Source organism: Rhinolophus hipposideros, assembly GCF_964194185.1.
Source record: "Rhinolophus hipposideros genome assembly, chromosome: 1".
Lineage (NCBI taxonomy): Eukaryota > Metazoa > Chordata > Mammalia > Chiroptera > Rhinolophidae > Rhinolophus > Rhinolophus hipposideros.
This window is the reverse complement of record NC_138047.1, coordinates 40,062,755-40,079,786: the sequence shown is the minus strand read 5'-3', so window position 1 is coordinate 40,079,786 and position 17,032 is coordinate 40,062,755. Positions and strand designations below refer to the sequence as shown.

Below are 17,032 nucleotides of genomic sequence, written 5' to 3'. Positions count from 1 at the left end.
TATCGAATAGATGCTTGTTCGTTACAGAAAAACAAATAAATAAATAAATAAAATTATCCTTTGACCTTTTGGGAAAGTAGTATAGTTTGCTTAAACAAATTCTAAAATTATTTATAGAGCAGTTATTTATTGAGCCATTATTTAGAGCAATTGCATTCTGAAATTCGACTTCACAAAGCAGATAATTAGAGGTATTATAGAATGGTTAATTGCTCTATAAATAATTGTACTGTAATTACTTGTCTCAAGGGGTCTCAGTGCAACTAAATATTTACTGGTTATTGCTTCACATAGACTAGTAGTAATTATTAATTTAGCACATATTTTTGAATGCTTACTGTACGTTAGGTGTTCTGCTTACGTGCTTAGATGAAAAAATTTGGGCTCTATTATCGAGGAGCCCACTGCCTGATGGAGGGACAGATATGCAAACAAATGATTACAGCTCTGTGTTGGAGGCTGGAATATAGGAAGAAAGAGGAAGAATGTGTGGGTAAGCCTGAAGATAGGGAGGTTCTCATTTTTAGATTTCTGTGTATAATTTAAAACTTACAGGAGATGGATAACTTTCTCCTATTCAATAATTTTTATAATTTGTATTTGCACGTTGTATGTACCTTCACAAAATGTATTTCAGTTATATAATAACCTTAGGAAAATAGAAATTCTTGGTAAATACTAGATTAAATAAAACCTGAGATTTGAATGCAATTTGTCTTTTTGGCATTCATAAAAACATGTATGCCAGATGCCTTATACATAAAAGTTTCTATAGTGACAAACTGAGAAGAAAAATTATTGCCCAAATGAACTGTAAATGTGAGGTTGGACAGTTAATTTCGTAAACTCATCCTAGAAAAAGTGCTACATACCTCATTGCTGAATATCACTATGGTCACCTTTGAAGTACTCCCCTTGGGAAGCTTTGCACCACCTCCAGCCCCTGGTCCACCATTCAAACCAGTTTTCTAGAATGGCCATCAGAGCTGTCATTGTATTACCCTTGATGTCCTGAATGTCATGAAAATGTCTTCCTTTCAATATTTCCTTTATCTCTGGGTAAAGAAACAAGTCAGTGGGGGCCAGATTAGGTGAGTAGGGAGGGTGTTCCAATACAGTTATTTTTTTACTGGATAAAAACTCCCTCAGACAGTGGCATGTGAGCTGGTGTATTGTCGTGATGCAAGAGCCATGAATTGTTGGTGAAAAGTCAGGTCGTCTAACTTTTTGATGCAGCCTTTTCAGTACTTCTAATTAGTAAACTTAATTAACTGTTTGTCTAGTTGGTACAGATTCATAATGAATAATCTCTCTGATATCAAAAAAGGTTAGCAGCATTGTTGCAACAAAAGGTTAGCAACATTGTTGCAACAAAAGGTTAGCAACATTGTTGCAACAAGTTCGCGCACTTATTGTCAGACCTCATATTGTTGGTAAACTAGGAGATAAATATTTATTACCATCTACATTGACAGAAGAAGTACATGCTATGTGTTGTGTCCAAACTGAGCATTATATGAAACTGTTTGTATAATCAAATGGATTGTTTGAAAACTACTTATTTAATTTTTTATTTCTTTAGAGTATCTAGAAACAAATCTGAAAAGAAACGTAGAGATCAATTTAATGTTCTCATTAAGGAGCTGGGATCCATGCTTCCTGGTAATGCTAGAAAGATGGACAAATCTACCGTTCTACAGAAGAGCATTGATTTTTTACGAAAACATAAAGGTAAATTTTTAACTTTGTAAAATTGATATACATACATATTTTATGACAGCTCTCCCTTAAAGCATAATGTGATAGAATCTTGGTAGTGATGGTTAAGATTGGATGCTTTCTTGTCATTTTTTAGAGAAGAAATGAATTGCTTTTTAAAAGACTTCCTGGTGTGTTCTTTCTTTCATTCAACAAACATTTATTTAGTGCCTACTATATCCTAGATTCTCACGGTGCAAAGTAATAGTACTGGTCCTGGAGTAAGTCAAGCCAAGGGAGACAGACATGTAAGTGGCTAATTACAATGCAAATAATAAGAGGAAGAGTGCTTGTAAACCTGAAATTTGCTATGAAAATAGGAAAGAATGGAAGAATAGGAAGGCTTAAAAACAGTTGATTTTTCACCTGAGTCTTTTTAGATTAAGTAAGGAAAACAGCATTTCGCACGGAGGAAATAGCATGTACAAAAGTAGAGAAACGGGGAGAATTCAGTGTAACTGGAGCATCGTTTGAGTTGGAAAATTACGGGAATATTTGAAAGAAAGGCAAGAGACCGATTATGAGGGCCTTGTACGTCATTTTAAAAGATCGTTTTAGTGCATACCTAGGAAATAAACACTATGTTTAAAACAAAGTGAGTATTTCTTTATGGAAGAAAATCACTTTGACTAAATAAGCGTGAAAAGAAAATTCAAAGAATATTAAGTATTTTGGTAGCAGATAATAGATGAAAAACTTGTAAAAGGACATTTCCTATTTCAGATGCAAGTCGAAACTGCAAAACTAAGCACTAATGCCTTTACTAGCCTGATTTATGCTCCACCATCTTTGAAATTATTTTTGTCCATTTCACTGCCATTACCTCTCATCTCCTCTGCTGCCAATAAAGCAATAGCTTTTTCTTATATACCTCATCCTTTTCTGCATGTTTAAAGCACTGGAAATTTTCATCCACCCTCCACTGGCTTGCTGTTCCTTGGCCTGTGTTATACTGCCCTTCGTCATTCACCTCCCTTCTTAATTGAGACTTAACTTCTTTTTCTGCCCTCTAAATATGACATCTCTCAAGGTCTTACCGTGTGTGTTATTGCTTTTTCTACACACTTTCCCTTGGTTATCTCACTCCATAGCTTCAACTATTGTTTCTATTACACTACTAAATCTTTATTTTTAGATGCAAACTCTTCATCTTTTATTTCCAGATAACTTCTTGATCTTTACTATAGCCTCAAACTCAGCTCATCTAAAACTGAATTCATTTTCCTTTTGTCCAGTCACCACTTTCTGTCAGCTTTCCTTTTTTTATTTTTACACCACCTTAGAGCTTAAACCTGAAAAGACTTGGATTTTTTTCATCTTCCTAGTACTATATTACAGTTGCCAAACTCTCTTGACACATTTTGTAAATGTGTCAAAATTGTGTCATAATTTTTATTGCCACCATTGTCATTATATTTTACTTGTACAAATAGTATTCTAACTATCTCAGTATCCCTTAGTAGTTAGCATAGTCAGACCCTCAGACATCGGAGTTCAATAAATGATTGTTGAATGAAATGAAATAGTATACATGCATTTCTCCCTGACAAAAGTGGATTAATTTTGGCATTAAGTAGATCAGGTGTTTTGTTTTTTAGTTTTTTAAATGGGGTATATAATTCTCAGAAAAATAAAATTTACCTGAAATTGAAAGGAAATTCTTATATAATGATTACTCTAAAATAAGCCTGTGCTTAACTAAACTTGATGGTATTTTCTTGTGGATTTAAATTTTCTTTCTGAATATATATCATTAAGGTGAATTTGAAAAGTATCACTATATTCCACGGATTTAGTAGGTAAACTTTTTAGTTACTCTTCATATTCTAGTACAGTGGTGCCTCGGTTTTCCAACGTAATCCATGAGTTCTGAAATGTTCGAAAACAGCCGACAGCTAGGCCTCAGGATCTTGTACTCAGTGGAAGCCATGTGACATGTTCGACCTCTGAGTCGTGTTCAAGAACCAAAGCGTTTACTTCCGGGTTTACGGCGTTCATAACCCAAAATGTTCGTCAACGGAGACGTTTGAAAACCGAGGTACCACTGTATAGGCATTTTTTAATACAAATTTTATTGGGGAATATTGGGGGACAATGTGTTTCTCTAGGGCCATCAGCTCCAAATAGTGTACTTCAATCTAGTTGTGGAGGGCGCAGCTTAGCTCCAAGTCCAGTTGCTGTGGGGAATTGAACCGGTAACCTTGTTATTGAGAGCTTGTGCTCTAACCATCTGAGCCATCCGGGCACCCCACTGGCAGCTCAGTGGCAGCGCGTTGTCTTCAGTCTAGTTGTGGATGGTGCAGCTCACTGGCCCATGTGGGAATTGAACTGGCAACCCCGTTGCTCAGAGCTTGCGCTCTAACCAACTGAGCATCCGGCCACCCTAGGCATTTTTAATAATGCAAATTTTGGGTAACAATTTGATATATTTATATATCTGGTAATAGAAAAATCAAAACAACTTCATCTATACTTTTCACTGCAAAGTAGCGTATATTTTGTAGGGTAAAATCTATGACATAGATTTTTATTTTGCCTACAGTTAAAAATGGAAAAAACATTTGTTACCTAAATGGTTCATGTTTCATCATTTATGAATAGCTTTCTCATAACTAAATCTATTAGTAAGTAGTACATTGCAAAATAAACTTAATAATTTTGTTAAAATGTGTGTCCCAACCCCCAAATTTTTGACCAGGCCACTACCACTAAGAAAACATGCAAGAGGACACTAAGCAAAATCACTCTGGGATTGTTACTATAAAGTTTTTGCCCCAAATCTTAATTTAATCTCTTGATTAAGACTAGAGCACCTTAGCCTGGGAGGAACCTTTCTGCCTGCCAGTAAGCAGGTCTAAAGTCCGCTTTGTTAAAAGCAGACTTCATGACCATGGCTCCTTTCCTCCAGGCTTATGTCCTTATGTCTGCTTTAGATTCTACCTCTTGAATGGCAAGGAAAGGGGGAAGAAAAGGAGTATCTTCTAATGCTTAATCTAATCTGATTGTTCTGATTCTTGTTTAGTCATTGTGTCAAACAGGAAGCAAATCTCAGGCCTTGCAGTAACATAGGCTATCACAAATCCCCAGAGAAAAACCCAGGAGACTAGATGTCCAAGAGACCAAATCCAAGGAGGTAACTTGCCACGTTAACTCAGGTATTTCATAATACCAAAACCTGGATTTCGTGACACCTTCCTAGACCAATAACTGTTACTCCCATGGTTCTCATCTTTAATTAGAGTGGGAAGAGAGAAGGCAACTTGTAGGACTTTGGTACTGCCTCAGTCACCCACCCCGTAGTTGGAGTATGCCACTAATGTGTCAAATAATCTGTTTACAGAAATCACTGCACAGTCAGATGCTAGTGAAATTCGACAGGACTGGAAACCTACATTCCTTAGTAATGAAGAGTTTACACAATTAATGTTAGAGGTATGTCCAGATTTAATTTTTGAAAAGTTTCATTTTCCTCAAAAAATAAATCATAGGGGTGACTAATTTTAGTATAGTTTTAACAGTCTTTAATGTTGAAAAGTTTTAATTCAACATAAATCAATAACCTATATCTTCAGTTAAAATTAATCGATGTAAATATTGTAAGCAAATGGTACTATGTGGTAAATGAATGCCAAATATTCATGTTTTCAGTATTAATCTCAATTGTTGAAAGGCTTAATAAAAGTCAGAAAACTATAGCTACTAAGTTCTCTACCTGGGACCACACTAGCAACATTAAAATGAATAATATATTATTCATCACATATTAAATATTTTTATGAAATGTACCCCATTGGACAGCAGCATTTTTTTAACAAGTTAAAATCTACCTGTAACCAACATAAAATGATAATAAATAAAGTATTTTGAAAATATAAAACAAATGAAATATGCATTGAAAGGCAACTCTTAATTCAAGCGGAAACTTTTAAAAGGAAATAAGTAAATATTCTTTTGTGACAAATTTAGTTTTGAAAACAGTTCAGAGCGTATTTGCTTATAATTGCAAAACTATATACAATAATTACACAATCGACCAAAATCTTGAGTCGCTCGTACCTATCACACTAAGTACACAGAGTTCAGTATCAGATTTTCATGAAAACTTAAAATAAATAGGAAACAAGTGGTAAACTTTGGCAGTAACAGTTAAGGACAAGAAAAATAGCTACATAGCAGAAAGTAGACATAAAGCAACTGATGTGGGGATGAAGATGTTAAATTTAGATTTCTTATCCTGTTTGTTTGGGTTGTTTCTTTTAGACTTTAAGCATTTATCTGTGTCATGTATGTATATGTTATGGCCATGTCTCCAAGTGTCTTTGTATAATATATTGACTAAAGTGTGAAGTAACAGAGTATTTTGCAAATCAGTGAGTTATTTTTACCATTTATACTTTGGATGAAATAGGTAATTGCTAGATTAATTAAGTCTTTATTCAGCAGAAATTTTACTATATGAAATGTTACCATATGAAAATCTGTTGGAATATAAATATTTTGTATATATTTAAACCTGTACTTAAAATCTGAAAAATAACATTTTTCACTTATCAACTCAGTAAATCTTCCATAATCTTATGACGTAGACACTATTAGTATCCCTTTTTTACTTCCAGATGAGGAAATCAAGGAACAGAGGGATTGTGAAAAAAACTGCAGTTAGTTAAGTGGCTCAGCTGGGATTCGCTGCAGGTAGACTAGCCTCTGATCCCCTGGCCTCAGCCCCTGTGCGTACTCCTGCCACTCACAAAACTTCTTTTCAGTGAAAGCTAGCTGTGGCATAGAACTTGTATCTTAGTGACTGTCAGTTAGCTCTTTAAATTAGTGGACACTTAAGTTATAAATCAAATAATAGTTTCTGATTTTGTTAAATGTTTTTTTTCTAAAGAGTTGTTCGACATTGTTCAAAATTATCTTTTTAGATATATGGAATATGTTTATGAAAGGTGCCCATAGCTAATGTCTCCAACAGCAAAAGGAAATAAATACCTAATGTAATCACCCCAATTTAAATTTTTATGGTTATACCCTCAGTGTAATTGTTTAGTAAGACCTGTTAATCATTAACTATTTACCCTGCTTTATTGGTGTGAAAAATTTCTTACAAATTCATAAATTGGTACAATATCTACTCATATATTAATAACCTTAATGAAGGTGAATTACCTATTCACTTTTAAGCTAAACAGAAAAGCATTGTCTTCAGATTTTTTTTCATAAGGGATAGATCTTTATTAATTGCCAAGACACATGTAGTACATACATTGATAAATATTTTTAAAAATCAAAGGTTCTAGAGATTATTACATTATTTATAATATACAACAGAGAAAACTTCAATATATTTAAAATTTTTTAAGTATAAATTAGTTGTCTCATTATCCTCACAGCTTTTAGGATTACTTTCCTGAAAAATGTTACTTTTATTTATTTTTAACATGTCAAGTATATGTTTTATTTTTAATATTGACAGCTATTAATATTGAGTAAAGATTGAAGGCTATGTATAAATATGTGTATATGTGGGAACCTGGGTCCACCTAACCTAGTCTGTGACTACTGTTGGTTGGTCATGTTGATCAGATTACACATCGGAAGCCCAGGTACCCCTTTCAGCAGACTTTCAGATGTAGGCTGTGTCCTGGAGTGTTAGAGCTGCCAGTGGAAGAGATTAGATCATTCACCTCAGCCTCTTCGTTTTATGGATGAGGCCTGAAGAGGCTGCAACTTGACCGAGGTCAGATGACTAATTAATGGAAGAACTGGACCTGAGATCTTAAAATTCACCTCTAACTTGTGTTGGCTGTCTCCATTCCTCCATTGCCATCCATCCCTCCCTCTCTTGTCTTTGTTGCCTGAAGAATATTCCTTGCTACCCTTGGGGAGGCAGAGTAGTCAAGGAAACAGGGGCAGTTTAGCCTGACCAGATCTCTATGCAAAGTCATCTTTATGTGAAAGCGTCTTTAGTATTATAGTTCTTTCCCTTGGCGGCAGGCAGCACTCTCCAGTAATCTACAAGGGAAGGGCTAGTGCCCTTTCGGCCTCGTCTTAGATAGAGATCCACAAGGAGGTCCTATCCCCTTCCATCCTGTTTTCCTCAGATGAAACACTCACTAACAATGAAGGTTTACACAGTCCTTTTATTTGTGGGTCAAGTAGATATCAAATAGGAAGACAAGGAGTTTTAACTAATGAACCTTTCCCCTGTATCATGCAATGTGAAAACTGGATACTTGTCTTCGGTCTTGGGATGAGGATGTCCTCTGTATTGCTCACTCTTCCACATCTCTCTGATCTTCCTCCTCAGGGCCCTTCTCAAGGCCCTTTTAGTTTTGGCGTACCCGCCTACATACTTGGGAAATTACATCCGTCCTCTCAGAACAAGTCTGGGCCCTGGGTCCTTCCTTGTGTTAAGACTTTGGCGAGATGCTTTTCTCTGCTGAATCTTTGTCTGCTTTGAAAGTGGGAAGGGCAGGATCTGCTCCTAGGAGTGAGATTAAGCCTTTAAGAGTTCTGATTTCAGTTCATTCTCTTCACAGAAGAGAGCTGCTGGACTCTAATTCCTAGCAAATACCCTAAGAGCAAATATAGTTCATCATAGTAAATATTAATATTCTTTCAAAGATGACACAGTCTAGCTTAACACAAGAAAAGCTAGTTCTTATCATCTTGACCCTATTCCTTATGAAATAATAACACTGGCATTACTGTACTTAGAAGTTTTTGTAAAAATAATTGCATGAATTTGCTTAAATTAGAAGGTTTTCACCCCTTCCTTCTATATTAGCCAAGAATGGGCTTGTCTAAGCCGTTCTGGAAGATAAGCATCTACTCAAAATAAGTTCTTTCTCGTATCCAAGTCTCTCTCCAATATACTTTAACAATTACTTAGAAGTAAAGGGAGGTTGCTCTAATTCCCGGGTCTGTAAATGATGTACAGGTATGTTTTTTGTCTGCCATATGCTATCCTTACTCTAGGTGCTGCAGATACAGTGTTGAAAAAGATACACATGGTTTATTCTAGAGATTGCTATCCTTTGAGAGAGCCCTACAATTAAATAAGAAATCCAAATTTAGTGTGATAACTATTTTGGAAGGAGAAAAGGAGCTCCTCTTGGTATATCTTTTCAGCGGTACATCTTCAACATCTTTTTCACTGAGTCTTCCTTTCCCTCAGCCTGCAAATACACGTCAGTTAATTTTTTCGTGCCTTCCCTTGAAACTTGGTCTCCTTAAAACTTTCATTTCTCCCTTCTTCCATTCTAAAGTTCTTGCAAGGCTGGTTTATAATCTCCTCTTCATCCACTCATCTATAAAGTCACTGTTGTCTGACTAACCTTCCTATTGACACAACTCTTTTGAAAGTCACCAAATTCATTTCTTAATTTCTCATGTCTTACGCTGTTTGATGTCATTTTACATGGAATCATCCCTCTTCCTCTTCACTCACCTTATCATTCTCTTCTGTTGACTTCCTCGCTGACAGTGTCCTCTGTCTTCTCTGTCATTGTCTCTGGTATTTTTCCTTCTTCATCCCCAGATGTATATAGATAATTCCACCAAGGATTTTGTCTGATGTGCAGATCTTGTGCAAATCTCATTTTTTCAGCTGTCACTTCTGTGCGTAAGATTCTCAAATGAAAATAACTTTGTAATGTATAAAGTATAGGATTGCTTCATTGTTAAGTATTGTATCCCCTGTGCTGGCTTCTCTCCTAAACTTTTGCATTTCTCGATGCTTGCCTGAGTCCTTTCTTCTCAATGCTTACTGCTCCTAGTTTCATTCAGATTCTCATTAACTTCCGTAACTATTCCAAAAGGCACCGAGGTTTTCCTAACTGTATTGTCCTTTTCCTCTAAATCCATTTTACATGCTGTTTCCAGTCTACGCTTGGACAAAGTCCTTCTGTTCTAATCTGGTATTCAAGGCCTGTCATGATCTGACCTTGGCCTATGTTTCCCGCTTTAGTTCCCTTTCACTTTATTCCCCATGTATCTCCGTACACTTCAATCATACACCTCTCTGTTAATATATCCAAAAGGTGATAATGTGTTCTTTTGTGTGCCAAAAACATATCATTGATGATGTACATGCGTGCTTTGGAAATACTAGCATCTTCAAATAAGGCCATCTTCATCTATTACACATATGATTAAGGTAGAACATTTAAGTCTATGTTTCATTAGACTATAGACTATAGACTAAACATTAAGTCTATGTTTATTTATATAGAAACCAACTGTTTTATTGATGGCCATAGAGAGATTTTTTTTTTCCCCTAGAAGCATTTAAAAATGCACAAAGATATATAGTACAGTTTTCTAAAGGGAAAAAGGTAGAATTTTGACAGTGGTCTGGAAATTTCCTCATTAAGTCTTTTGTCATTTGGTAAGTTAGATTTTTATTTCTGTCTTGTGAAATAACTTTTTTCATTTAACTGACCATTATGTTTAATTTCAGGCTCTTGATGGTTTTTTTTTAGCAATCATGACTGATGGAAGTATAATATATGTGTCTGAGAGTGTAACTTCATTACTTGAACATTTACCAGTAAGTATAAAAATCCTGTGATCTCTTTCTTGTTTAATGCCTGTGCTAAACGTTTTAAAGCACTAGGAAGCATGCCTCCCAAGCAGTGGTAAACAGTGAGGAGAGTGGGGAAGAGAGCTCTAAATATGTCTTTGTTTTAGTGTGACAGTGCTTTCTCAGGTCAGTCCTGACTCGAATCTGTAGTAACTGAATATTCAACAGCCACTTTAACCTCTGTTCTTCCAGCCCTCTTTTTTCTAATATGAAGTTTTCAGTGTTCCCTTTTTAATCAGCCTGGTGAAGATGTTGGTAAATCACTGAAAATGTCTTGAGAATAACTAAGTTTCTATTACATACTTGTTGCAGCTAGAGTAACTCATAAATAATTTTCTCAAAAGAATGACTTATAAGGACACACTAAAAATTATAGATACAGAACTTTTGTGCTCTGTGGCTTGAATTGATAATGTTATAATGGCCATATTCAATTTGTTATATGACAGAAAGGGTACAGAATTAGAAAAGAATTACATTGTATCATTTTGATTAGGATAGTGACTACCTGAACTATGTGTTTGTTGTTTTACTTAACATACATTTATTGAAAATTTATTCTGTACCAAACATTATGCTTGGTGCTCTGCTGCAATTGACAGTTTTTATGAATTTGAAGTTTTTATTTAATATAGGATGTTCTTATCTAAGACAAGGCTTTTGGTATAAATATTCTAAAGTTACTTATAAATTACTCCTAAAAGTCCTGTTATCTTGAAAATTTATAACAATACAAAGTAACCTGCTTTGTAAAGATCTCTTTCAAGATATATTGAAAAGGCAGTATCTTCCTCCCTCTGTTTTCTCTGCCACTTCATACTTTATTTATATAGACAATGCACTGTATACTTAAAAGGCCAGATTCTAAAAAGGTAATTTCTTACTGAAAGCTAGGCAGTAACGAATTTGGTGATTTCCTCGGCTCACACAGAAAATGACTTGGCTTTACTGCTTTTCTAGAGGCTTTCCTTAACACTAAGCTCAAATAGTAGGTGATTAGCCCGGCATCTAGAAATTGTTTGAGAGTAAACAATGAGATGATAGCAACATGTAAGTAAACTAGTGTGGGCAGAGAAAAGGATAGATTCATTAACTGAATTTTCTGGCCAACTCTTTTTTAAAAAATACTTACATATTGAAAAAAGCTAGGGAAAGAAACCTGTTGTAAGGTTAAGATAAGATTAATTTAAATAAATGCAGAGCATCATTTGCAATGTAGGCACACTTTTTAAAAGCCTGCTTCTTGGGCATTTTCCTTGAACTCCATTCAGAATTAGATGCTCTTCGTCTCTGTTCTCATGTTACCTTCTATGTACTGCCATCATGACACTTACAGTGAATTGTAATTTTTCTGTTTATTTGGATAATTATGGTAGGTGTAAGCATCTTAGGTGCAGGGACTTTATCTCTGTATCCACATGGTTTAGGTAGTTTCTTAGAGACATTCAGTAATTATGTATTGAATGCATGAAAATGAGTAGGCTATTTGATGTGGCTGTTTTAAAATTCCTTTCTACTGGCATACTGTTGTTGGATATTTAGTGATGGAAATTTTAATTGCTTTTTGAAATAGACAATGTGTAACAGGTCTAGTTGGGATCCAGGCATTTGATCTTTCACATTCTCCCCTCAATGACAACCCACTTTGCCTTCCCATTACCGCCTATATTTTTTTTTAAACTGATTTTAGAACTCTTTTTAGATTTATAGAAAAATCGAGAAGATTGTACAGAGTTCTCATATGCCCCATGTCCGGTTTCCTCTGTTAGTAACATCTTCTGGATCTTTTTTATTGTTTGTGTCAGCCAAAGCATGTAGACTGGCAGATTAATTTTTGGACAGACGAGACTGCTGCTGACCCAACAGACCCATTTCGTTCCATACTGAGTTAATAGTATCCTTTATTAATACAGTGTTTTGCTGCTTACTAGATACCTCAGACACTTTCCTTCGCATCACTGACATTGCTGTATTGTTATTATCTGATGGTTTGAGAACATAAACGCAAGTATTTTCTGAGAAAATGAAATACTTATTTAAGATCAAACACATAAGGAAAAAATGTGTGATTATCTGTTTTGGGTTGTCAATAATAATTAAACTGTAACAGATACTAAACAAAAAGTTTAAAACAATGGTGTCCCTTTCTTTGTGTTTTAATATACATACCAATTTTGTCTAAAATAGAATTTTGGCTGTTGCTCAGAAGGGAAGAAACATTAGCAAATCCCGAAGTTAGGCTTTAGTGTTTGTAATTCAGTTCTGTTGAGAAATTAAAACTTGCCATCTTAATCAGTGGTCAGTATGACTTAAAAATTTTAAATCTGACTGTAAAACTATAAGACTGATTCTACAGGTCCTGCAAAAACAAAATGTTGTCTTTACTTTGTCACTTCATACTTACTAAATTAATTTAAAGCATATTTTAACCTATTTATGTATAATAATTGAGCATAAATGCTTTATTCATTTTGAGATTGGAAAGGAAACTTACTGGATTTTTATTTTTTTCTCCTGGCCTGGCCTTCTGTGACAAAATTACAGGGTCAAGCCACCTCAGTGCCAGAAGAGATTTTAGACATCCTTATCCCAGCCTCTTCATGTTATCTACAAGAAACATGAAACCCAGAGAAATTAGACTTAATTTTACAACACTTTTGTGGAACTGCCAAAGCACAAAGTCGGTCTCTTATTCTATTGCAAACTTGAACATTTGCAGAATTTTTCAACTTAAGATTGATGTCCTCACACTTGCTCAAATGTGGTCCTCAGAGAGACTGGATTGAATCTGTAACCAAGTAACATAGGGAAGATGATTAACCACATTACGGCTTAAGAGTTCGAGACTGAAAGTGCCACTAGTAAGATACTAGATGAGCCCTTTCTTTTCTATTCTCCTGAACTTGATATTTGGAAATAGAAACAAAAATGTGTTTTAAGAAAGTACAGTCCTTGTTTGCTGTAAATGCAGTATGCAGAAATACGATTTAGAATTCTTTTGAATAGTTACGTGATTATGAAAGCTTATTTGATAGAGCCATACTTTTTGTTCCTTATGCCTGTACATAAGGAAAACAGTTGTTTATAAACATGTTATATTCAACATATATTTTACATTTTTCTGTGGAGCAAGTACTCTTTACAGCAGTTATTTGTTTAACTGTTGGTTTAACCTGGGGCAAAAGATAACTGATAATAGTTAATAATTTTCACAAATGGTCCCATTGACTTAATGTAGAAAAACAGAAAAGCTATTGATGTATGTCATGTAACTTAAGTCAGTGGGATTTATATTTCTTCTTCATAAAAATGATTGAAGGAGACAAAGGCTCCAGATAGCTGCTATTTTCTTTTCTTTCTTTTGAATTGTGTTTAGGAACTGAGTGGATGGCATGGCAATATGAAGTATGATTAGCTTAATTTAGATATTTACAATGTAGTAGTTAATGGAAAGTTTGACACATTAGTTAATTAGTTGCCTGCTAACTCTGATATTTCAGATTATAGTGTCGGGAAGAATAAGGGTGGGGAAGCAGTGCTTGTGATCCTACCACTCTCTATACTAGCCATTCTGTTTTTTCTCTGTGACTATGAAACACTGTAAATTTATAGCTGGAAAGGAAAGCGTAACAAGGTCAAATTATATTTTCACTGAAACTGTAGAAGAAATTGTCAGTAAGAATAAATAATAATAGAAAACTATAATTTCCAGAATGAAAGTTTTAATTCTTACTCTAAATTGGTGCCTTATTTTTTCTAAGACTATTTTTACATTAATGCCAATGCCTATATTTTGTTATTTTGTTAATAAAAAGCAGTTTTCTAGCATTGTTGTTACTCATGCCTGAATTTTCAGTGCATTACTTCTGTTCTAGAGGCTTCTCAGACTTTCAGAAAAATTCCTTGTTAAAATACAGATACGTTTTTAGTGTGGTTATCTCTTAAGCCTTTATCAAATAACTTTATAATAACCCAAAATCACTTACTGTACTACTAACTGTTACATATACAAGGCACAGTGTCACTGTGTCTTGATTTGAAGGGAGGGAGATAAAGATGTGAGAGATAGGGTGCTTCTGTTTACTTATGGACAGTAGGACATAGACATTAAAATACAGTTAACACATATTTTATGGGAAATGAATGAGTAATAACTACTAAAATAATTTTGTTATTTTTACTGTGGATTATGATGTTAAGAGAATACTTTTCTGAAAGAAATAATTTGAACTGGTCTGTGAAAGATGGAGGCTACAGATATGTGGAGAAAGTAGGGGACGGATGTTCACTTCATGGGGTAACTTTGAGAGCCAGAGAAAAGACAGAAGAAAGGATGTGAATGTGTGGCTTGTTCTGAGAGTGTAGTAAAACACCCTTTTCTCACCTCCCACCTCCAAAGGGGCTCTCTTATTATTGTTGTTGTTTGATGGTTTTTTTGTTTTGTTTTAGTTTCTAAGCCACGGAGCTCTTTTTTCAAATAAAACTTTGCAGTGTTTAAAATAGGAACAGAACAAAAGTGGAGCTGCTTTTGTGACAACAGCAGCAAAGACCCTTAGCCATGCCTTCACAGCTCCTTTTCAGTTCCCTTTACCCCCATACTCACCTCCACAGTCTTTGAGATACCACCTCAGTATCCCCAGGATTCCACAGAGAAGTTTAAAAATTTAGAGAAACCAAGTAGAATAGACTGGATTTGGTAGAAAATGTGAAGTCACTGAAGTTTTCTTGTCAGTGGTTCTTAAGGATAGGAATTATCTTATTCATCTTTGATGCCACAGCCATGGTATATTGTAGGCAACCTGATGTTTGTTAAGTTACTGTTGATTAATGAATCTTAATTAAAGCCATATTTGAGCAAGGATTATAATGTTTGACATATACTTACCCCTTCTTTTAGGGGGTGGGGTTAGGTAACAGCAGGGCTTTTTGACAATGGGATACAGGATAGATGGCTGGAAAAGATGAAATAAAAAAGAAAAGACACAGTGGACAAGTGAAAGGACACAAAATCAAATCTCTTCACGTAGCCTGAGGCTAATTTTTTGGTCCTTTGTTGTAGTGTATATTATAATTTACCAGAGGTTTGAATATATGGTAGGGCTACGTGTTATAGCCACAGGTTTTTCTAATCAACTTTGTTATTAATCCTATCATATTTTAAATGTTCAAATTTGGTGAAACTCACCTTTGCAAGTAATGTATCAGACTTTCAAGGTCATATTGCTCACGGATCTGAAGAGACTAGTGTCAGAGTCGTGGATGTCATGTTAACCATTTTCTACCTTCTCTTGTTTTTTGAGTTGTGCTCTATATCTTGACATTTGTCAGTTTTTACAGATAATCAAAAATTAATCGTACGCTGATGTTTTATACGTGATGATATACTTTTTAAAATACATGTCTCTTGCAGCACTAAAATTATTTTCTTAAATTTCTTTTTCAGTCTGATCTTGTGGATCAAAGTATATTTAATTTTATCCCAGAGGGGGAACATTCAGAGGTTTATAAAATACTCTCTACCCATCTGCTGGAAAGTGACTCATTAACCCCTGAATATTTAAAATGTAAGTAGTAGCTGTTTAGCGAAAAGTTAAATATATTTGGTCATATTATACTTTACTTTTGTAACTTTGTGACAAACACAGACATGTTTAACTAAATTAACACATAACATCATTCCATATACCTTTTGAAAGTATAAAAAATAAATGCAAAATGAAATTGTGACTATATTATAAAGCCTGAAGTCTGTTCCAGAGTATGTTGAAATCCCATCTTTTTTTGTTATAATAGTAACATAGAACTGTATTTTACACAGAAATGGAGCTTTGCAACATATTTTTAATTTTTAAAGAAAATCTTATTAATGAGAAAATGAAACATTCTCATTTTCACTATAAGTAACCAGACACTGAAACTGTGGGAAAAAGTAACTTCTGTATTTTTAAGAATTATTAAATAAAGAAAATTGTTGTTTTATTATTTAAACAGAATTAATCATTTATTGGATGTAACTAATGTGCCAGGGACTTGTGCTGTATCATAGAAGCTAAGAATAATGAAAAATAGTTCTTGCCTTCAAAAAATATGGAACATTATGTTATAATCAGACATTTCTCCTAGATTCATTGGAAAAATTAATTTGACCAGGATACCTAATTTTCTTCAGTAAATTACCCTGTATAAAATCTGAAATTATTACAACACTATGTTGGGCCATTAATTATTACATATTTTCTTTAATCACTTTTTTCATGATATTTCAATTCTGGCTTTTCTGATAATACTGACATTAATCATTTGAAAAGTTCTTTGTATTTTGAACCCTCAAATTCTGTAGAACACTGACTGTCCAATAATTGGGATGCATACACACACACACACACACACACACTCACTCACTCACTCACACACACATATAACTATATGAAAGTATGTCTTTGATAAGAATGGATAGTTTGTTAGACGGAGTTGAGAAGAACTAGAGACCAGGAGAATCCATTTGAAGCCTGTTTATAATTGTTTAAAGATTGTTTAAAAATTAGTTTATAATTGTTTAAAAAGACTATAGACTAGTCTTTCACCTAGGAGAATGATTTGGGCTGGATATAATGAAGAAGAAGTCAGTTATAGGCTTATAAATAGTATTTAAAGTCATAGATTGAATGACATTGCTTGAGGTGATATATA

General features: G+C 34.4%; 1 protein-coding gene across 19 annotated transcripts in view; it reads left to right on the top strand.

Annotated features, from left to right (window-relative positions):
- Window positions 1–17,032, top strand: part of CLOCK (clock circadian regulator) — a 125,214-nt gene that overhangs the window by 70,189 nt on the left and 37,993 nt on the right. For 15 of the 19 annotated variants that reach the window (XM_081054370.1, XM_081054380.1, XM_081054371.1 and 12 more), the window contains 4 exons: window positions 1,583–1,731; window positions 5,099–5,190; window positions 10,220–10,309; window positions 15,786–15,906. In XM_081054370.1, coding sequence (XP_080910496.1) covers window positions 1,583–1,731; window positions 5,099–5,190; window positions 10,220–10,309; window positions 15,786–15,906 — 452 coding nt within the window. Of the gene's footprint in view, window positions 1–1,582; window positions 1,732–5,098; window positions 5,191–10,219; window positions 10,310–15,785; window positions 15,907–17,032 lie in introns of those variants that run through there. The other 4 variants (XM_081054374.1, XM_081054375.1, XM_081054377.1 and 1 more) reach the window with 3 other exon arrangements.